The 22600-nt window shown below is 38.9% G+C and overlaps 1 protein-coding gene and 12 non-coding genes across 15 annotated transcripts; all 13 read left to right on the top strand.

Annotated features, from left to right (window-relative positions):
• Positions 1–1528: 1528 nt before the first annotated feature.
• b3gat1b (beta-1,3-glucuronyltransferase 1 (glucuronosyltransferase P) b) lies at positions 1529–20977 on the top strand. 3 transcript variants are annotated; one of them, XM_055043834.1, is made up of 8 exons: positions 1529–1697; positions 7779–7959; positions 9048–9189; positions 16978–17480; positions 17619–17636; positions 17808–17915; positions 19163–19268; positions 19829–20977. In XM_055043834.1, exons 3-7 carry the CDS (start codon positions 9078–9080, stop codon positions 19247–19249), a joined length of 828 nt encoding a protein of 275 aa, XP_054899809.1. In that variant the 5' UTR covers positions 1529–1697; positions 7779–7959; positions 9048–9077; the 3' UTR covers positions 19250–19268; positions 19829–20977. The 3 variants fall into 3 exon arrangements, with proteins under 3 accessions (XP_054899809.1, XP_054899807.1, XP_054899808.1); XM_055043832.1 differs by having other exon boundaries at positions 17619–17915; XM_055043833.1 differs by having other exon boundaries at positions 17619–17915; positions 19799–20977.
• On the top strand, positions 4969–5041 carry trnar-ucg (transfer RNA arginine (anticodon UCG)). The gene has a single exon. It is a non-coding gene; the product is annotated as a tRNA-Arg (tRNA).
• Positions 9983–10055, top strand: trnar-ucg (transfer RNA arginine (anticodon UCG)). The gene has a single exon. It is a non-coding gene; the product is annotated as a tRNA-Arg (tRNA).
• trnar-ucg (transfer RNA arginine (anticodon UCG)) lies at positions 10351–10423 on the top strand. The gene has a single exon. It is a non-coding gene; the product is annotated as a tRNA-Arg (tRNA).
• trnar-ucg (transfer RNA arginine (anticodon UCG)) lies at positions 11502–11575 on the top strand. The gene has a single exon. It is a non-coding gene; the product is annotated as a tRNA-Arg (tRNA).
• trnar-ucg (transfer RNA arginine (anticodon UCG)) lies at positions 12246–12318 on the top strand. Its single transcript has one exon. It is a non-coding gene; the product is annotated as a tRNA-Arg (tRNA).
• trnar-ucg (transfer RNA arginine (anticodon UCG)) lies at positions 12619–12691 on the top strand. The gene has a single exon. It is a non-coding gene; the product is annotated as a tRNA-Arg (tRNA).
• trnar-ucg (transfer RNA arginine (anticodon UCG)) lies at positions 12982–13055 on the top strand. The gene has a single exon. It is a non-coding gene; the product is annotated as a tRNA-Arg (tRNA).
• On the top strand, positions 13746–13818 carry trnar-ucg (transfer RNA arginine (anticodon UCG)). Its single transcript has one exon. It is a non-coding gene; the product is annotated as a tRNA-Arg (tRNA).
• Positions 14135–14207, top strand: trnar-ucg (transfer RNA arginine (anticodon UCG)). Its single transcript has one exon. It is a non-coding gene; the product is annotated as a tRNA-Arg (tRNA).
• On the top strand, positions 14898–14970 carry trnar-ucg (transfer RNA arginine (anticodon UCG)). Its single transcript has one exon. It is a non-coding gene; the product is annotated as a tRNA-Arg (tRNA).
• trnar-ucg (transfer RNA arginine (anticodon UCG)) lies at positions 16039–16111 on the top strand. Its single transcript has one exon. It is a non-coding gene; the product is annotated as a tRNA-Arg (tRNA).
• On the top strand, positions 16412–16484 carry trnar-ucg (transfer RNA arginine (anticodon UCG)). Its single transcript has one exon. It is a non-coding gene; the product is annotated as a tRNA-Arg (tRNA).
• Positions 20978–22600: the final 1623 nt, after the last annotated feature.

The following is a 22600-nucleotide window of genomic DNA, read 5'->3' as shown; positions in this document are numbered from 1 at the left end:
TACTTGACCTAATTATGCTGTGCTGTTCATGGACAGGGCCGCACAGTGTTGCTGTTGTTTGCTGCCTTGCAGTGAAAAGGTTGTGGGTTTGAACCCCGGCGATGTTTCTGAACGGACGCCTCACTGTGCGTGCATGGCTTCCCCCTGTGGCTGATTTAGTCAGGCAACAAAATCTGTCACCTCTAAACAAGCCACTTTTGACATGTTGCACTCTGTAAAATGTAATTACCAGAAGATGTCAGCATAGTTTGGTTTCATTTTTTATTATATAACTAAGCACATTTTCAAAGGGTCCTGTCAGCTCTCATGACCTCACTAGCGATAAGCGTGTTGGATGGATGGATGGATGGATGGATGGATGGATGGATGGATGGATGGATGGATGGATGGATGGATATTTTTAATGGTGAAAACAGATGCAAAACCCCCCCAAAGTTTTCTGAAGAAGCAAAATTTAAGTTTGGGTTTGGCTCCATTAGCTTGGTTTGCTTTTATTTTCATTTATACGGTTACAAAGATCAAGTGTGAGCTTTAGACGTAAATAATATGTAGACAAAACATTATCCTGACAAATTTCTGAGCTGCATTTGAGTATAGAGTGGGAATCACGTGTAATCTGGGGGTTCCACATGATCACCTCGTAGTTGGGATTATGTGTAAACTCTGGGTTTTACGTAGGTTACATTCTCAAATTTCACATCGGTGTCAAGTGAAATGCATACATTGTAAATGTGGATCAACTTCATTTCTTCAATTTTGCATGTGCAAATAATCAAAATGATTTTTGCACTTGTGTATTTTGGCAGTGAGAAAACTGTTGAAATGTTCGATTTATGACAATCAGACTTTCATCACTTCCTTTGAAGAAACAAAAGTTCAGATCACGACAAATGAAAGTTGCGCAAGACACATGCTAATGCTAATCTGCAGCTTTCACTGTGAAAAAACACATTTTTAAATTGTTTTCAAGCACTTAGACGTCTCACGATGCAGAGCCAAAATCTATTATCCTGCAAAGGTTAAGTCAAGTTGGTGGATCGTCTTCAGTGGCTTAGCATTTCCTCTAAATGTCACACTTCTTTAAAAGACCAAATGTAGCAGTGAATGACTAAAAACCACATAGATCTTTCCTTTAAAGGTCTAATTGTGTCCCACATGTTTTCAGTGTTTATCTCTGGTACTTTGTTCAACATGCACCTACTTTCCAGAACAGAGCCTTCTGTCTATGCTCCATTGTTAGTCTCTCTTCCTCACAGCCGATGCTCTGTCACCTATATGTCTTCATGTCGTGTGTGTCTCTCTCTCACACAATCACTTTCGCTGCACTCACACAGACTGGCATTCACAACAGCAGCAAGCCAAAAGGAAGCAGATGATTGGCTTTGAGGGGAGCTACTGGCAACAATTAACAAGAGGGAAGAAGAGAGTGAAGAGGAGCGATGGGAGGAGGGTGAAGCGGAGGGAGGGAGAGAGCGACTGTGATGCCAAACGAGCTGTCCTCTCCAACGTCTCAGTCTGAGAGCGCTGGAGCACAGAGCGAGCGTTCCCACCACCTTTTCAGTCATCCGTTCATTCAGGGACGCGGCGTCTGTGGTGAGCAGCACCGACTGCAGCTAAACGTGTGTGAAGTAGTGGCAGGAACAGCAGAAGAAGAAGGAGGGATGTGATTGCTCAGTTTTCTTCAGTCTGCAATTAAGGTCAGCAACCGTTATTTTTTTTCCCCCCTTTAAATTTTGCCTTAAATACTTAAAGGGCAGGTATGCTTTCCACCTGCTTTCATGTGTTTTGTTTAATTTCAGAAGGGGTTTGATTACAATGGTAAAACTTTTGAATTTATCTAAAGCATACTTTTAAAATCACTACAAGAGAAGAGGAGAAGAATGGAGCACAGGATTTAAACATGTACAAAGTAGATATCTTGCTTTCTTTCCTATTAAGTAAAACGACTATGATGAGGCTCAGTCACAATGCAGATCTTCATATTGACTCTCCTCAGAGGATGTGAAGTCTCAGTATTTTTGTTTCACTTTGCTCTATTTTCTTCCAAGTGAAAAGTCTTCGTGTCTCAAACTACCGACACACATGAGGGTTCAGCTGAAGTGGGCATCGCTTAAAGTCTTAAAGAGATCTGCCTTGCAAACAAAGCCTTCCAGTGGTGTATGCAGAACCAGTGAAGCTTAAGCAAATCATTACACTCTGAAAAAAAAAGGAAAACTCTGAAAAAGTGTATAGTGAAAAGTTGTGTAATTCTAACTGTTATAGACCGTAAAATCCAAAACATTAAACTGTGATAGAAAATACGTTGAATCATCTATAACTCGAAAAACATTCATTTTGGTTGATTTTTAATTTATGTGACTTTATGTAGAAAACATAAATGTAATGTAAAAATCTTCTATGGAAAAACACTGCAACTTTGCCAGCTATGAATTACCATAATATTAACCGTATTAGTTGACTGAAATTACAGATTTTTCTGAGGTTTACATTTAAATCTGTGGTGTAAAATCGCAAACCAGACTGCAAAAATAATTTTTACAGAGACAAGAATATTGGTATGATATAATGGTTTACTATAATTTTTTTATATTTTCCATGGAAGCAAATAAATAGAATGAAACCGTTCAGTATAGAACCGTTCAGTATTGAGTTATAAATATGTTGGATTCACTGATCACTGACATAATATCTCCCAATGCAATTTCTCGGCTTTTGGAAAAACGCAAACAGGAAAACGTCTTTCTTTAGTTGGAGCTCTTTTAAATTAAGGATTCATCACATGTTGCAGTTTGCAGAACTGAATTTCTCGCTGTCAGATTCATAGAGACTTTTTAACGATTGAAAAAATAAAGAAACTCCAGGTTTATTTACATATTCTTAAAACAAATCCCAGTAAGTTGTTCACAGTTTCCACAAATTTTAATAAATTAAACTGAGATTGTGTTACAATTGTGTTTTTCAAATTCTTTTACAAAAAAAAAATTCAGTTTGATGTCCATAAACAGATCTTACTCTGCCAGTTCAGGTCAAACTAAAAGGTAACAACCATAATGTTGTCTGAGAATTCACATCCAGTCTAGTTTGAGATATTCTACAATGACGTTTAACTTGTTCGTCTCTAGTCGTGTAAAACTGGAAGCTGCGGTGGCAGTGAAATAATTCAGCAGACTAGAGACTTGGGGGTTTAAATACTAAACCATATCACTTTTTAACCAATAAATGATGAAAAAGTCACCATTTTAACCTTAGATCTAGGAAAAAGCTTCGTATTCGGCTGCAGCTTTGGAAATCTCTGCCATTTTTCTCTCTACATTAGTTTGTGTCTAATCTGCATGAGAAGCTTCAGCTGAATTAACATTAGCTTGGATGAGTAAGTCATGACCCTTTGAACTACTAATGGTGGTTTGTCTTTTTTTTTTTTACATCTGTGTGCCCTGCTGCCTGTTTGATGTGCAATATGAAAATAAATCTGATTGCTTGTGGGAGATTTGGAACCCTTTAAAGCTGGTTGAGGTTCTGAGAAAACTGAAGCTTGAAGCACAGGGGGAATGCTTGCTGATTCTCCCCACAATGCTCTACAATGTTTTCTTCTCCTGTTTATGAGGATAAAGAAATGTAGAGACGGGTCGCACCGATTTATTGGTGCCGATTTTCTTCATTTTGGGAGATTTTCACATGTGAAGTCGATCTTATCCTCCGATGTTATCAACCTCAACAAAGGTCTAGAAATCAACCACTGTTCTTTTATCCTGTGAGAGGTTGGACTGGCAAACCGGCCGACCAGGTCATGTCTGCACATTTACAGTTAACAACAGTCACCCCATTGTTGCCAATTCAGAAACTTTCATGATTTATTGAGCAACATTTCAGACAAAAATGGTAAAAAAAAAATAAATCAGCAAGTTAGGCTTTTTAAAAGATCGGCAACCGGCCAGAAAACTGCAATCAGTGCAGCCCTGATGTATAGCAAGGCACCTCCAGTACCATAAGAATTTATCCCCAATAATACCAATAATGTCAAAATCAAAACATCAGACCCCAGCTTGGAGACATTTGAGAACAGACTCATCTGTGTGTCAGGAGCCAAAGAGGCATCTCAAAAGTTTGGGAATTCCAATGAAGCACAGTGAGAGCCATTATCCACAAACGGAGAGGACATGCAATGAGTCACAAAAGAGAAAGCGCCGCAGTCAACACTTGCCTCAGTGAATGTCAGTGATTCAGCACCACAGAAATAGACTGGGGAACATGGCCTTCACGGGAGGATTTCAAGGCAAAAACTAAATCTAAACTAGTTTGTTAAGTTAATAATTCGACAGACTAACCACTCTAAGAAGTCCTGATATTTTCCACACTGATGTAAAAACAATGATAGTCATTTTTCATGACAATGCTTCCTGACGTTTATGCCAATTGGACAAAAATTTCAGATGAACTTTCACAGCAATGTTCAGTTTGTGTCAGCGGTCCTCAAATGTAAGTCTTTTTTTTTTTTCTCAAGCCAAGAGCAACCACGTCTGTCAGTATATGCGCAGTGTAGTCATTGCTGGTTTCCTGACTTCTCAGCGATTTATGTGCGTTAACAATCTGTAGACTGCTTGAAAATACCTTGTCGATTTTTACTGCAACCTGAGCACCTTGCTAAAATAATTACCTATCTTACAATGGCATATTGGTGTACAAATTCTAATCAGTCCTTTTTAACTAATTAAAAAGAACTATTTAGATGGTTGTGACGTTCAACCATCACACATGGCTGAATGTGATGGTTCAGCCATCACATGCTAAGAAGAAGAAGATAATAATAAGAAACATAATTCTTCTCATTCCCTCTCCCTTAAGATTTAGTTTTTTAAATAGAAGACGTACCACCATGCTTAAGCTAATAGGACTTGGTCACTCTCTTAAATGTTTGGGAAACAGCGAAGGACTTGGCCGTTTCAGTCCCCACATTGGTTTAGAAAACAGGACCACGTGGCCTAATGGATAAGGCGTCTGACTTCGGATCAGAAGATTGAGGGTTCGAGTCCCTCCGTGGTTGCTGCTAACTAATGTTTATATTGCTCCATGCTAAATTAGATAATGTGTAAGAAGACTGAACACTTTTCACGTGGTCCTTCATCAACACATGATGTGTTGACTCTGTTCATGCAAGATCAGACACTTCAAGAAGCAGATTTTCATGTGTGAAAGACTTTCATGCTCTGAATCACGAGGCAATTCTGCTGTCACTTTGGGTTAACTGTTTAAATACCTGGTGTATTTACTCAGGATTTTTTTTGTTGTTTGATAGTAAAATTTGCTTGAGTGTATGATCTCAAAAATGGGTGAAAATTAGCACCAACCTAAAGGTGACCTGAAGTGGGGTGTAAATCGGAGCAACACGCCCGTGGCAGGTTGACAGTTTGTACAGAAAAAAATTGCAGTCAGTTTGAACTTCAGGCTGGAGTGAAAACTGAAGGACATACTGTCTATTTCTGGGTGACCTGGGCTGTCATAATTTAGCAAAAAAAAAACAAAGAACAGAAAAAAAAAACTACAATAATTTTTCAGCGTGTATCTACTGACAGGCCATGTACAGCTGTGGTCATATTTTTGGGGAGCCTTGAGCTATAAATTGAGACTTGAAATGTTTTCTGAGACAAATTCAAATAAACAGCGATTAAGAAGAACATCTTATGTTTTAAAGAACTACATCCTACCTCGTTCTCCAGCAATCCACTACTTTCTAAGCTTATTGTTGTAAATTTAGTCCACAAGTGCTATTTTTCCATGGATGCTGATGATGTGAGGAGACTCAGCAGGGGGTTCTTTCAGCACTGCTGTTTTCTGACGTCAGCTTGGGATATAAGAGCCTTCGGACCAAAGGGAACAGAAATAGAAAAATACCAGCAGATATATTCTCTTGCCTGACTAAAATGAGCCCTTCTGAAGGAGCGTGGACTACTTGGAACTTATTGCTCTACTTTTAAAGTTTCACATTCATCCCCAGAGTCCAACAAGACCAGTAAACAAGTTAATGTATGCAGGTTGAGTGAGCGTTTATAATTAGGTTGGGACGCTCGCAGTAGTTTAAATAATGAAATCTGCTCTTGCTCTTTTTGCGATTCTGATTTAATCAATGCTATGCATGCACATGCCTCTTGATACGCACTCCGATGGTGCTGTGATGTGGCTCTGATTGTTTGAAGATGAACTGCTGTAGTTCTTTCAATCAGTTAAACTGCTCAAGTTACAGCAACAGCAACTTATAAGTTCAAAACATTCAATTTTAAACGTTTAGAATAGCATTTGACAAAGTCACATGGACTCGTTTTGACAAGTTTGAACAAATATTTGGCTGGTTAGCTCAAAATAAAATTCTAACTTTTCAACTCATTTCTAAGTGAAGTCTGTGATGGTTTTTTTTTGTTGTTGTTTTTTTTACTCTATGATCTTTTTCTGTCCATTCCTTTATTGTAAATTATGTTTAGGAGTCTAAATGAGAAAGTTTTATGGACCTTGTTTTATTAAGGTCAGAAAAATTTCCAATGACGCATTTACATGAATAAATGGATGGATGGATGGATGGATGGATGGATGGATGGACGGACGGACGGACGGACGGACGGACGGACGGACGGATGGATGGATGAATGGACGGATGGATGGATGGATGGATGAATGGATGGATGGAATGCTGTTTTTAATTAATTAAAACTGAACATTGATAGGGTGAGCTATCAACCCGGGTAAACCCAGTCAGTCAATGCTGAATGATCCTGAATCAACATGGATTTTCAGGTTTTGGCATCAAGTTTAGGTTTGCTTAAGACGGCGGCAACCAATCTACAGCAGTAAATGGAGAAAAAGGAAAGAAACACTCTAGAAAGGTCACGAGGTCAGACCATCACTGCTCAGGGAGTTTGTAGAGCCCATGCAGGAGGGATAAAGCCACACAGAAAAGCATAGAAACTGAGAACCTTCTTGCTTTGAGGCAACAAATATTTGCTATTTGTCAAACCCTGACGATAATTGAGGTCTGCAGGGCTTTAGATGTCATCCTTCGTTTTCTTTTTCTGACTTACAGGATGAGGTGTTGATAGCAATTTCAAACAAAAATGGAGCGCTGCCCAGCAGTTCTTATTGGCACGCTTCTATTTTCAAATTTCACCACTTGTGAAAAAACCCCTCCCCCAAAAAACTCACAAAAGAAATCTAGTAATCTGTTTCGTCTTTCCACTCTTGAGCATGACGCAAATATTGGCATGTCATAAATGAGGCATGTTGAAATAACTACTTGTAATGTAATATGCAACATTCCAGACAATCTTACACAGAAAAAGTCTGATTACTTAATGAAACATGATCATTTAAAATGAGATGCCAGTTTGTCTTTAATTTCAGAAGGTCTTTTTTTTGTTTTTTAGCAGAAATTATTTGATAAAAATTATTTATGTGATTCCCACATAATAGTTCAGATTTTAAAAAGTTTTAGAAGATTAAGAGATAGAATTTATCCAGTTCTGTTCTGCAATGTAAAAAAAAAGTAGTAGATGTTTTATGAAGACAGAAGTGCTCCTGCTAACTATCTCTTCATTTTCAAACCCATTTTTATCCTGAAAGAAAAAAATCCATGTGTGTTGCTGTGAAGTTTTTTTATGTGATTTATTCTATTGTTTCTGTGGTCATAACTGCCCCTTCGGCCTAACCCCATGCCAGCTTCGACAATACCTGCCTTTGTTTCTGCAGTGAGACGCAGCATTCTTTCATTGGGATGACCTCCTCTGTTTCTACAGGGGCTGGCACAGAGGACGCGGCCCTGGGACCCGATGGATGAATAGCCCCCACTGGAAGACTCCAAAGAGGAATTGAGAGATTGCTCTGTTTATTTGTTTACCACTGTACGGCACAACACTGTTGTAGAAAATGTCCTTACACCCCAAGGGGATTAGCCTCGCTGGATCCTCGTTCATGTGTGTAAGTATCCATGTTTTATGTCTCCCTGTTTTAATTGTGGTATTCATTGATAATGGTGTGTATTGTGTATCGCAAGTTAACAAAGCAGATAACAAAAAAAAAGCTGCAGCATTATGAGCCTCAAAATATTTACAATATTTTCAACTAACTGGGATGTGGAACTTCCCATTATTGCTTTGTCAAGGTAATTGCTGCTTCGACATCAACATCTAGGTTGGTCTTAGGATTTCTGTTCAGCTACAGTTTATTAAAAACACAGGTTTTGGGATTTATCTGACTGACATCTAGGCATGCTGTTAAAACAACAGTAGGATGTTCTTTCCCTTTTCTCCGTTACAATCAGCCTGCTTTCCCTTGAGAAGAAACAGAAAGCTCGCAGCACCGCCTGACCTAGATTTCTGTTTGGCTTCTTCAAAACAAATTGCTCTTTACTTGTAGTTTATTCCTTGTAGCTAAAAGATGTTGATGGCCTTCAGAATTTGATACACAGTGTTGGCCTTCAAAGAGACTCCATCACACTCCTGGTACTATGAATGAAGTGTTTCACATTACAACATGGTAATCTGGATGTATAAAGAATGAATAATGTTAAGTTGTATCATCAATGTAATGTAATTATTGGGAGTAACTAAATGAAAGGTAATCCACACATTTGATGTCTATGATTGTAAATGAAAAAAAACAAAAAACAAAAAGCAGATCAAAACATTAGGCTAAAGTATAGATGGGTTCTGTTTAAAGGTTTAAAATCTTTATTGCCTTATCTTCAGAAGACAATTGCCTTTGTGTCTTCATTTAGTATGAATCCAGAGTAGTGGGTCCCAGAGGTTGAAGGTAATGGCTTCCCTGAGAGCAAAAGAACAAAGTGGACTTCAACCTTCTTCAGTTAAAATTATAGTTGAGTTGCTTATGACTTTTTAAGAAGTCCCAGCAGAAATCGAGAAATTTCTGATGAGTTTCGAACAGTGTCTCTTCAGAAAGAAAACAATCCAATGTTGGCTTAGTAAATAAACAAAAAACAACAGTAAAATAAGTTTTGTAAATATATATATATATATATTTAAATATATACTTCTTATTTCTTGCAGACCATGAGATGAATCGGGGTGACCCTGGAGATGCCGAAGAGACGAGACATAGTTGCCATTGTACTGATTGTGTTGCCTTGGATGCTGCTTATCAGTGTTTGGCACCAAAGCAACATCACCTCTGTCCTAACGGCTCAAAAAGGTAAAAACATAAAAATAAAAATAAACAAAAATCTAAAATGAAACAAAAAATAAAAATTGGTTGGTAAGAAATATTGACATTTTCCAATCAGGATCCTGACTCGTCTGTGTCAGACGTAACATCAGGTGGAAAGTAAAACATTTGTATCTTTATGACACATAAAAATAGAAACAGACATTAAAAATTCTGAGGCCAATTTAAAACAAATGGTTTTCTACAACTCCAACATCCACCCATTCATTAATAAATGATCCCACATGCTCATCCCTTGTGGGATTGTGAAGGGTGCTGGTGCCCATCTCCAGAAAAAAAGGCGAAGTACACCCTGGAAACGATGCTAATTCATTGCAAGGGAAAACAAAGAGAAGACACAGTGCGACTAATTGACCCTCCCTGCAGCCACAGCCCTGAACGGCTGACACAAGCTTTTGGAAATTTAAATTTGTCTTTCATAAAAAGCAATTGATGGACTTTTTTTTTTTTTTTTTTACCAGAATTCACCAGAGATGTCAAAACACTATTTGTGTGAGAGCAGTTAGTGGGAAACGTTTTACTGTAATTAGATCTTACTACAGAAGATCTTATCTAACTCTTTATTAGTAAAACGTTTATTTTACTGTAAATAAAACAGCAATTAGTTTTTTGGAATGAATTATTAACTTAGTAAAGTTAAGTAACTATCAGTAACTGTTACCGTAAAGCAACATCAGGTTTTGGAAAGAAGAATGACGATTCGAATCGCATCGCAGATTTAGTCACTGTCTGGCCTAATTTGGACAATGCTCAAGAGCAGGACCATGTGGCCTAATGGACAAGGCGTCTGACTTCGGATCAGAAGATTGAGGGTTTGAGTCCCTTCATGGTTGCTTTAAGTACTCCAATTACAAAATCAGAACAGAGATGTACATGTAATTCTGTGGCTGATTTCAATGTTGTTAGACAATTAGGAGTTGCCATTGTAAAGACACTTGACACATTTCATGAAAATTTCCTTAGCACACTCTCTTCAAGTGTTCCTGAAATACTGGCTAAAATTGCTAAACTCTTTTCTGACTTGAATCTCAAAGCTATTCACACCACGTTGCTTGAGACATGACTTCTCCAAATGTTTGAAACATAGCTGTGGTGACTTTTCAATCACCACATTTGTTGAGAAAACAGGACCATGTGGCCTAATGGATAAGGCGTCTGACTTCGGATCAGAAGATTGAGGGTTCAAGTCCCTTCATGGTTGGTTTTAGTACTCCAATTGCAAAATCAAAACAGAGATGTCCATGTAATTCTGTAGCTGTTTTCAAAGTTGTTGGGCTATTTGGAGTTGCCATTGCAATAACCAACTTAGTACACTTTCTCTTCCAGTGTTCATGAAAGATTAGCTTTCCTAACTTATATGTCAATATTATCCATATCTCCATGCTTATGCTGGAGTCAGCACCTCTCCAAATATTCCTCACTCTGTCAAAGTGTTACTTAAATGTTTGGAGTATTGCTTAGGACTTGGCCATTCCAATCATATTTCTTTTGCAAACAGGACCATGTGGCCTAATGGACAAGGCGTCTGACTTCGGATCAGAAGATTGAGGATTCGATTCACTTCGTGTTTGCTTTTAGTACAACAATTACACAATTGGATGGGAGATGTCCATGTAATTCTCTAGCTGATTACAATGTTGTTAGACAATTAGGAGTTGCCATTGCAAAGATCATGATAAAGATACTCGACACATTTCATTAGTATTTCCTTAGCAGGCTCTCTCTTCCAGTGTTTGTGAAATACTGGCCAAAATTGCAAAACTCTTTTCTTGACTTGTATCTCAAAGCTATTCACACCACCTTGTTTAAGCTTGAGACATGACCTCTCCAAATGTTTGGAACATAGCTCAGGACTTGGCCATTCCAATTACCGTATTTGTTTGGAAATCAGGACCATGTGACCTAACGGACAAGGCATCTGACTTCGGATCAGAAAATTGAGGGTATGAGTCCCTTCGTGGTTGCTTTTAATACAACAATTACACAATTGGATGGGAGATGTCCATGTAATTCTGTGGCTAACTTCAATGTTGTTAGACAATTAGAGGTTGCCGTTGCAAAGACCACAATAAAGACTCTCAACACATTTCATTAAAATTTCCTTAGCACGCTCTCTCTTCCAGTGTTCGTGAAATACTGGCTAAAATTGCAAAACTCTTTTCTTGACTTGTATCTCAAAGCTATTCACACCACCTTGTTTAAGCTTGAGACATGACTTCTCCAGATGTTTGGAACATAGCTGTGGTGACTTTTCAATCACCACATTTGTTGAGAAAACAGGACCATGTGGCCTAATGGACAAGGCGTCTGACTTCGGATCAGAAGATTGAGGGTTCAAGTCCCTTCATGGCTGGTTTTAGTACTCCAATTGCAAAATCAAAACAGAGATGTCCATGTAATTCTGTAGCTGTTTTCAAAGTTGTTGGGCTATTTGGAGTTGCCATTGCAATAACCAACTTAGTACACTTTCTCTTCCAGTGTTTCATGAAAGATTAGCTTTCCTAACTTATATGTCAATATTATCCATATCTCCATGCTTATGCTGGAGTCAGCACCTCTCCAAATATTCCTCACTCTGTCAAAGTGTTACTTAAATGTTTGGAGTATTGCTTAGGACTTGGCCATTCTAATCATATTTTTTTTGCAAACAGGACCATGTGGCCTAATGGTCAAGGCGTCTGACTTCGGATCAGAAGATTGAGGATTCGATTCACTTCGTGTTTGCTTTTAGTACAACAATTACACAATTGGATGGGAGATGTCCATGTAATTCTCTAGCTCATTACAATGTTGTAAGACAATTAGGAGTTGCCATTGCAAATAGACTCTCGACACATTTCATTAGGATTTCCTTAGCACGCTCTGTCTTCCAGTGTTCGTGAAATACTGGCCAAAATTGCAAAACTCTTTTCTTGACTTGTATCTCAAAGCTATTCACACCACCTTGTTTAAGCTTGAGACATGACCTCTCCAAATGTTTGGAACATAGCTCAGGACTTGGCCATTCCCTGTTTGTAAATCAGGACCATGTGGCCTAATGGACAAGGCGTCTGACTTCGGATCAGAAGATTGAGGGTTCGAGTCCCTTCATGGTTGCATTTAATACAACAATTACACAATTGGATGGGAGATGACCATGTAATTCTGTGGATGATTTCAATGTTGTTAGACAATCAGAAGTTGCCATTGCAATAACCGACTTAGTACACTTTCTCTTCCAGTGTTCATGAAAGAATAGCTTTCCTAACTTATATGTCAAGATTATCCATACCTCTGTGCTTATGCTGGAGTCAGGACCTCTCCAAATATTCTTCACTTTGTCAAAGTGTTTCTTAAATGTTTGGAATATTGCACAGGACTTGGCCATTCCAGTCACTTTTTCTTTTTGGCATATAGGACCATGTGGCCTAATGGACAAGGCGTCTGACTTCGGATCAGAAGATTGAGGGTTCGAGTCCCTTCTTGGTTGCTAATATGCCTGTTTTCAATGTTGGTAGGCAATTAGGAGTTGCCACGGTAATAACCATGAAGAACAGTTAGTTTTAAAACATATGAACAAAGGAAAGTTCATGCAAACCTTCGTTTGCACGCTCTCTCTTCCATTGTTCGTGAAATACTGGCTAAAATTGCAAAACTCTTTTCTTGACTTGTATCTCAAAGCTATTCACACCACCTTGTTTAAGCTTGAGACATGACTTCTCCAGTTGTTTGGAACATAGCTGTGGTGACTTTTCAATCACCACATTTGTTGAGAAAACAGGACCATGTGGCCTAATGGACAAGGCGTCTGACTTCGGATCAGAAGATTGAGGGTTCAAGTCCCTTCATGGCTAGTTTTAGTACTCCAATTGCAAAATCAAAACAGAGATGTCCATCTAATTCTGTAGCTGTTTTAAAAGTTGTTGGGCTATTTGGAGTGGCCATTGCAATAACCAACTTTGTACACTTTCTCTTCCAGTGTTCATGAAAGATTAGCTTTCCTAACTTATATGTCAAGATTGTCAATATCTCCATGCTTATGCTGGAGTCAGCACCTCTCCAAATATTCCTCACTCTGTCAAAGTGTTACTTAAATGTTTGGAGTATTGCTTAGGACTTGGCCATTCCAATCATATTTCTTTTGCAAACAGGACCATGTGGCCTAATGGACAAGGCGTCTGACTTCGGATCAGAAGATTGAGGGTTTGAGTCCATTCGTGGTTGCTTTTAGTACAACAATTACACAATTGGATGGGAGATGTCCATGTAATTCTCTAGCTGATTACAATGTTGTTAGACAATTAGGAGTTGCCATTGCAAAGACCATGATAAAGATACTCGACACATTTCATTAGGATTTCCTTAGCAGGCTCTCTCTTCCAGTGTTTGTGAAATACTGGCCAAAATTGCAAAACTCTTTTCTTGACTTGTATCTCAAAGCTATTCACACCACCTTGTTTAAGCTTGAGACATGACCTCTCCAAATGTTTGGAACATAGCTCAGGACTTGGCCATTCCAATTACCGTATTTGTTTAGAAATTAGGACCATGTGGCCTAACGGACAAGGCATCTGACTTCGGATCAGAAGATTGAGGGTTCGAGTCCCTTCGTGGTTGCTTTTAATACAACAATTACACAATTGGATGGGAGATGTCCATGTAATTCTGTGGCTGATTTCAATGTTGTTAGACAATTAGAAGTTGCCGTTGCAAAGACCACAATAAAGACTCTCAACACATTTCATTAAAAATCCCTTAGCACGCTCTCTCTTCCAGTGTTCGTGAAATACTGGCTAAAATTGCAAAACTCTTTTCTTGACTTGTATCTCAAAGCTATTCACACCACCTTGTTTAAGCTTGAGACACGACTTCTCCAAATGTTTGAAACATAGCTGTGGTGACTTTTCAATCACCACATTTCTTGAGAAAGCAGGACCATGTGGCCTAATGGACAAGGCGTCTGACTTCGAATCAGAAGAGTGAGGGTTCAAGTCCCTTCATGGTTGGTTTTAGTACTCCAATTGCAAAATCAGAACGGAGATGTCCATGTAATTCTGTAGCTGTTTTCAAAGTTGTTGGGCTATTTGGAGTTGCCATTGCAATAACTAACTTAGTACACTTTCTCTTCCAGTGTTCATGAAAGATTAGCTTTCCTAACTTATATGTCAATATTATCCATATCTCCATGCTTATGCTGGAGTCAGCACCTCTCCAAATATTCCTCACTCTGTCAAAGTGTTATTTAAATGTTTGGAGTATTGCTTAGTACTTGGCCATTCCAATCATATTTCTTTTGCAAACAGGACCATGTGGCCTAATGGTCAAGGCGTCTGACTTCGGATCAGAAGATTGACGATTCGATTCACTTCGTGTTTGCTTTTAGTACAACAATTACACAATTGGATGGGAGATGTCCATGTAATTCTCTAGCTGATTACAATGTTGTAAGACAATTAAGAGTTGCCATTGCAAAGACCACGATAAAGACTCTCGACACATTTCATTAGGATTTCCTTAGCACGCTCTCTCTTCCAGTGTTTGTGAAATACTGGCCAAAATTGCAAAACTCTTTTCTTGACTTGTATCTCAAAGCTATTCACACCACCTTGTTTAAGCTTGAGACATGATCTCTCCAAATGTTTGGAACATAGCTCAGGACTTGGCCATTCCAATTACCGTATTTGTTTAGAAATCAGGACCATGTGGCCTAACGGACAAGGCATCTGACTTCGGATCAGAAGATTGAGGGTTCGAGTCCCTTCGTGGTTGCTTTTAATACAACAATTACACAATTGGATGGGAGATGTCCATGTAATTCTGTGGCTGATTTCAATGTTGTTAGACAATTAGAAGTTGCCATTGCAAAGACCACAATAAAGACTCTCAACACATTTCATTAAAATTTCCTTAGCACGCTCTCTCTTCCAGTGTTCGTGAAATACTGGGTAAAATTGCAAAACTCTTTTCTTGACTTGTATCTCAAAGCTATTCACACCACCTTGTTTAAGCTTGAGACATGACTTCTCCAGATGTTTGGAACATAGCTGTGGTGACTTTTCAATCACCACATTTGTTGAGAAAACAGGACTATGTGGCCTAATGGATAAGGAGTCTGACTTCGGATCAGAAGATTGAGGGTTCAAGTCCCTTCATGGTTGGTTTTAGTACTCCAATTGCAAAATCAAAACAGAGATGTCCATGTAATTCTGTAGCTGTTTTCAAAGTTGTTGGGCTATTTGGAGTTGCCATTGCAATAACCAACTTAGTACACTTTCTCTTCCAGTGTTCATGAAAGATTAGCTTTCCTAACTTATATGTCAATATTATCCATATCTCCATGCTTATGCTGGAGTCAGCACCTCTCCAAATATTCCTCACTCTGTCAAAGTGTTACTTAAATGTTTGGAGTATTGCTTAGTACTTGGCCATTCCAATCATATTTCTTTTGCAAACAGGACCATGTGGCCTAATGGTCAAGGCGTCTGACTTCGGATCAGAAGATTGACGATTCGATTCACTTCGTGTTTGCTTTTAGTACAACAATTACACAATTGGATGGGAGATGTCCATGTAATTCTCTAGCTGATTACAATGTTGTTAGACAATTAGGAGTTGCCATTGCAAAGATCATGATAAAGATACACGACACATTTCATTAGGATTTCCTTAGCACGCTCTCTCTTCCAGTGTTTGTGAAATACTGGCCAAAATTGCAAAACTCTTTTCTTGACTTGTATCTCAAAGCTATTCACACCACCTTGTTTAAGCTTGAGACATGACCTCTCCAAATGTTTGGAACATAGCTCAGGACTTGGCCATTCCCTGTTTGTAAATCAGGACCATGTGGCCTAACGGACAAGGCGTCTGACTTCGGATCAGAAGATTGAGGGTTCGAGTCCCTTCATGGTTGCATTTAATACAACAATTACACAATTGGATGGGAGATGTCCATGTAATTCTGTGGCTGATTTCAATGTTGTTGGACAATTAGAAGTTGCCATTGCAATAACCGACTTAGTACACTTTCTCTTCCAGTGTTCATGAAAGACTAGCTTTCCTAACTTATATGTCAAGATTATCCATACCTCTGTGCTTATGCTGGAGTCAGGACCTCTCCAAATATTCTTCACTTTGTCAAAGTGTTTCTTAAATGTTTGGGATATTGCACAGGATTTGGCCATTCCAGTCACTTTTTCTTTTTGACAAATAGGACCATGTGGCCTAACGGACAAGGCGTCTGACTTCGGATCAGAAGATTGAGGGTTCGAGTCCCTTCATGGTTGCTAATATGCCTGTTTTCAATGCTGGTAGGCAATTAGGAGTTGCCATGGTAATAACCATGAAGAAGAGTTAGTTTTAAAACATATGAACAAAGGAAAGTTCATGCAAACTTTCGTTTGCACGCTCTCTCTTCCATTGTTTGTGAAAGACTAGCCATATTACAAAACTCTTTTCTGATTTCTGTCTCAAGACTATCCAAACCTCCATGCTTAAGCTTGCATCAGCACCTCCATACATTCCTGACTTTGTCAAAGTATGGCGAAATTGATAAAACAGGACCAAACAATGGACAAGGCATTTGACTTCACCTCAGAAGATTGAGGGTTTGATGTAGTTAATGGTTGTTTTCAAAAGAGTAGCCCAAGAGATGGATTGTGCGTCTATATATAATTCTATATGTAGAATTTGAGGATCATGTGGCTATAAATATTCTTATTTATTCGTAAATAACTCTGGTGTCAGAAATGAGAACTTACTTCCTTTTTTTCTCTGTAGCTGACACAATTGGTGGCCGCTCAGACTCTCTGGTCTTAAAGGAATCCTCCTCCCTGCAGAGCCATGACATTGTGCATGTGGTCCGCACTGAGTACATTTACAGCCGTCCTCCGCCTTGGTCCCAAAGCCTTCCGACTCTCCACATCATCACTCCCACTTATAGACGCCCAGTGCAGAAAGCTGAGCTGACCCGGCTGGCCAACACTCTTCTCCATGTGTCCAATCTGCACTGGATTGTCGTGGAAGACTCCCAGAGGAGGACCACTCTGGTTAGCCATTTCCTTCAGGAAAAGGGTCTTAACTATACCCACCTTAACATTTTGACACCATTGAGTTATAAATCTAGAGGAGACGGGAGGAACCCCAGAGTCCCGCGGGGTACCTTGCAGAGGAACCTGGCCCTTCGGTGGCTGCGAGAGACCTTCCCCTTAAACTACAGCCAGCCTGGAGTTGTCTACTTTGCAGATGACGACAACACATACAGCCTACAATTGTTTGAAGAGGTGAGGGGATATGTTTTAAAAGTAAAAGTTTTCTCATTTTGCTCCCTTGCCTTCCACATATCTTGTCCTTGAAGAAAAACAGGAGCATTTCTGTCAACTCCAATGAGTAATTTTTATGTTTGTGCTTTCATCTAACAGATGAGGTCGACTAAAAAGGTATCTGTGTGGCCTGTGGCATTTGTGGGTGGCCTACGATATGAGTCACCCAAAATAAATGCCCTAGGCAAGGTGTACGGCTGGAAAACAGTATTTGACCCACACCGGCCTTTTGCTATAGACATGGCTGGGTTTGCTGTAAACTTGGGCCTCATTCTGTCCAAACCTCAGGCTTATTTCAAGCTTCGAGGAGTGAAGGGAGGATATCAGGAGAGCAGCTTACTGAAGGAACTGGTCACTCTGAGTGAGTTGGAGCCTAAAGCCTCAAACTGCACTAAGGTAAGAAAAGTTCTCTTAGTAATCTTAAGACATTTCTGCAACTTAAATTTTTTCAAATTTGGCGATCACTACAAACTACATTGCAGTTTACTGGGGCTTCTTGTGACTGACCAACCAAATTCAAGGATGTGGAAGAAAAGTGTAAATGTGTTAAACCTAGTCCAGAAGAATAATTCAGCCAATCCTGGAGACTGAATTATTCCTCTGGATTAGGTGATAAAATGTGATGAACAGCATCAAAGTTGTCAATGCTCCACTGTGAATTTATATATTGTTAATATGTGCTAACATAGTTACATGTCACTGATATTAATATTTTAAATCCCTGAAGTAAATAAAAACAAACTAGCCCTTTAAGTTTCATTTGTGGTTTCCCCAAAATCACTCAGCAAACAAGTTGGAGAAGGCGATCTGGGCAGAAGAGACTAATATTAAATGTTTTGGCCAACATGCATCCATGAGCCTATAGTAAATCTGAAAAACTGACACATGATGACATTTCTTCCAAAGGACAGGGAAGTTGGTCAGGGTTGAGGGTCGATTGATGGAGTTACTTAGTAATCCAAAAAGAAAATCTGTTAGAAGCTGCAGAAGGCTTGAGAATGAAATGGAGGTTCACCTTACAGCAGGACAATGATCTTAAGCATAGTGAGAGCTACAATAAAATGCTTCACCTCAAAGCTTGTTAATGCATTAGAATGGCTTAGTCAAAGTCTAGTTTTAAAGTCTGTGGCAAGACCTGAAAGTTCCTCTTCACACATATTCTTTATCTTACCTCACTGAGTACGAGCTGTTTTTCAAAGGACATTTTCAGTGTCTAGATGTGCAAAGGTGGATACTCCCCAAGAGACTGCAGACTTGGTTCTTCAAAGTAATGACAACAGTGAGAAGAGGGGGAAGATAGCGTGGGGAGAGGAGGAATACAAATGTACCCCACTCTTCAGATTTTTATTTACATATGAGACAAAAAATGAGAATACTCCATAATGTAGTTCTGCATTGGTGTAATGCATTACCTTGTGATTGTCTATCAATAAAATATAGTAAAGTTTGTGGTCGTAATGTGACAAAATATGAAAATGGGTGATTCAAAAGTCAGATTTGACTGAATCATTAACCTAATGCCAATCTAAACCAGTAGTCTCAAAACTGCAGTCTTCAAGGGCCAGTGTTCATCAACTTTTAGATTAGCATTTCATCATTTTGACAGGCTTTCTGCTCATCCATGCCTGTCTTCTTACCCACAGGTATTAGTGTGGCACACACGGACGGAGACGCCTGTGCTAGTAAATGAGGGCAAGAAAGGATTTACAGACTCTAACGTAGAGATATGACATCCTTCAACCGGCACAGGTAATAGCTGAGCTTTAGAAAGATAAATTAATGCAAATCTGCACTGTGATTCTTTTTGCGAAACGGGCTGAGGGGGAAGAGTTGTTGTTTGACCCCTTCTGTTTTACTCAAACTTTTGCGTCTCAAGTATTTTTGTGAATTTTTGTGGAGAAAAGTAGTTGAAAAAAATGCTTAATCTTTTATTTCCATTAAAATTTGCATTTGATTTTTTTTTCTATTTACCGAGGCTCTGATCCCAGTTTGGAGCAGTTTAATCTAGTGAAACAGACAGATTGTCACGCTTGAGCAAACAAAATACCTCCCAGCGACCTCCTGCTGTCAGATGTTTATTAGAGTCGCATATGCAAGAGGCTAAAGACTGACATGTTGGATGAATTAAATCAAACGTTGAACAGAAAAATCAAGATAATAATAAAATTGTAAATAATGTTTACTGATACAGAGACAGAACATTTGTATAGATGACATAGGTAGACTCCCAACTCTCTCCCACTGTATCTTTACCTTTTGCCTTTGTTTCTTTTCCTCAGTCAGAATTAGGTCTATACCTGTTGTTTCAGGAAAAGAAGCTTCAATGGGATCTGCCTGGGCTCAAACCACCCTCAGACCTCCGGTGGCCAAAAACGTAACAACGGCACGATGGCTGCACTTAACCTCTGCTGCATAAACGGAGGCACTGAGCCATGTGCATGTGCTGAACTCAACATATCAAAGCACAACTGCACAGGAACTTTGTGGTGTGTTCTGCTGGGCGGAACTGAGTTGACAGAGGAAGGAGTTGCCAAATGGAACTGGCACAGTAGGAGCTGAAACAAAGGAGGTTACCCGACTTAAACTCCTGAAAGAGATGAACCAGTGTGCAATAAAGAACCCTCTCAGCACAGATGCCACCAGCCAAGCATCCAATCAGCACTTAATAGGGCTCTTTTGTTCTGAGGTCAGTGGGCTGTTGGGCACAGGGCTGCACATAAAACAAGTCCTTGTTTGAAGTAACACAGCACTGACTGGCAGATAGCGTTGATGGGATCCAAGCTTTCCCAACCCCCCCTGTATTAGTACTGTACAACACTAGCCTATTTAGATAGGACCCTGGACCCCTCACTAATTAGGAGTTGTATTTCTGCGCAGCACACATTCACTTAACCAGTGAATGTGGTTAAGTGAACCACACACACAAACATGCACTGATTTATTATTGTCAAACACAAACAACCTTTCACATTCATGTATTATCAGCACTTCCTGATGTGCTGCAAGGACTGCTGAGCTGTTCTGGTATTGAAGAGACGATTCTGTTTTGCTAACAATCTCTGGACTTTGTCGGTTTGCTATTTGCTAATTTAAATGACAATTTCTTTGTAAATTCTGTTTGCTGATTATTTATTATGAACATGTGGGAAAACTGTGGAATATAGAGCCATGACTCCAACTAGTAGAAGTGAAAACTCTTATTAAATAGTTTGATTCTTCCCAGCATGTCTTGCAAGTTGTGACTTCATACACCACCAACCTGCAGCAGTGCAGCAGAACCTCTTTAACTCAACACTCCTTCAGGTTCTGACTTTGAAGAGTTTGCGCGGTTCACAGTGTGCCCTGTAGGCGGCACCATTACTGTTCACATGGACATAACTGGATGATGTTTCTGTGATGTCTGGGTTCCATGAGAACGCCATTTACTTCTGTCCCATAAAGCAAGTTTTTTTGTTTTACTGATGTGTTTGTATTTTTATTTCATTCTCTTGTCGTTTCACTCATGCATTTGCTAGAGAACATTAAATAACAAAAAGCATAATGAAGACCAAAGGAGACAAATCATGGGGGAAGTTGTGGATGTGTTTAAAGCAGAGTCAAGTCTGAAACTATTTACTGAGTTCTAAGCATCACACAAAAAAACTCTGAGATTCAGGGACGTAGTTGAGCTCTGGGTAGGAAACCCCAAATGAAACCATCCTAATAGATCAAAGCTTCTTCATGAGTTACAATGACCTTGTAAAAGTGCAAACCGATATTCATGGAAGCTTTTAGTCCATCTTCATGGTACCTGAGGTATTTAGCAAGGAAAACGCAGAATTATGTCAGTCTCTAGATTAGGGCTGCATCAAAGATTAATTTAGTAATTGATTAATTTACTGATTAATCAGATAAAAATGTGGAACATTCTACAGATTTTTCATTTACGCCTTTTAATTCAACATTAGATACACTTAAAAAAAACAAATAAACACAATACAATTCTTTTTTTTTTAAAAAAGAAAAATATTTCATTGCCTAAAATTACATTATGTAGCAGGTGAAGCTAAAGTATCCTACTTGAGGAGTTTTGACAAAAAATATATTTCCAAACAAAAGTTTTTTATTATTATTTAAAATGCAAAATGTATATTTATCTGAGAATGGTTTTTTTCCCCTGTGTATTTCCTTCGTTGAGTCTATATACTCCTGTTAACAATTAACTGATTACTAAATTAGTTGTAAATTAGTTATTTCAACAATCAATTAGTCACAATTAATTGTTTCAGCCCAACTCTAGATGCTGTGCGCTGTTAGAGACATAGCCTCCGCTAAAGGCTTGCCACTAGAATACGAAAAGATGGTTTACCATTGCTCATTATGCATGTTTATTATTTTCATTTCACAATTATTCTACACTTTATGCTGTTATATTATATAGAATACAATAAAATGTACTGAAATTGTGGTTATTCTCTGAATAAATGTAAACAAATTCAAGAGGTGTGAATAATTTTGCACAATACCTGTACTTTATACTGAAGGTTCACTTGCTGTCGAAATGAAAAAATAAATCCCCTACAAGATAGTACTTTACAGTGTATTCCCCAGTTTCAGCAAGATAATCTGAAACACATGTAATTGTTCTCTTTCGACATCAACAGAAACCCTCCATGCTCCATATTTTAGACAGCAGAACTTGGTAATTTCAGCCACATCTGTGCACATTTGCATGAACACTATGGCTGTTTTGTTTATGCCAGAGCTCACTCAACATGGCTGGAGACCAAAGCTCCGTAGGAAGGATCAGAAACTGCTCCGTTCATGAAGCCAAAACTGAATCCTCCGTGGAACATGCACAGATTGACAGATTTTCTCAGGAATATCCCTCACTGTGGACACCATGTCTGGAACAAAATTATATTTTCACAAACTCTTTAGAACTAACTGTAGTGACATAAGAGCTGACAGGGGTATGAATTGTTTTAGGCTTAAATGTAGATGTAATATAAAAAGTTACTCCAAAAAACCTCATATACATCACGACCGAAAGGGAAATTATTTACATCTCTGTTGTCCACACTTTGTCCAATCAGAACAGG

This window comes from Poeciliopsis prolifica, unplaced genomic scaffold, assembly GCF_027474105.1.
Source record: "Poeciliopsis prolifica strain line A6 unplaced genomic scaffold, Auburn_PproV2 SCAFFOLD019, whole genome shotgun sequence".
In the NCBI taxonomy this organism is placed as follows: Eukaryota; Metazoa; Chordata; class Actinopteri; order Cyprinodontiformes; family Poeciliidae; genus Poeciliopsis; species Poeciliopsis prolifica.
The sequence above is the reverse complement of the archived record's forward strand: the minus strand, read 5'-3'. Positions and strand labels throughout refer to the sequence as shown.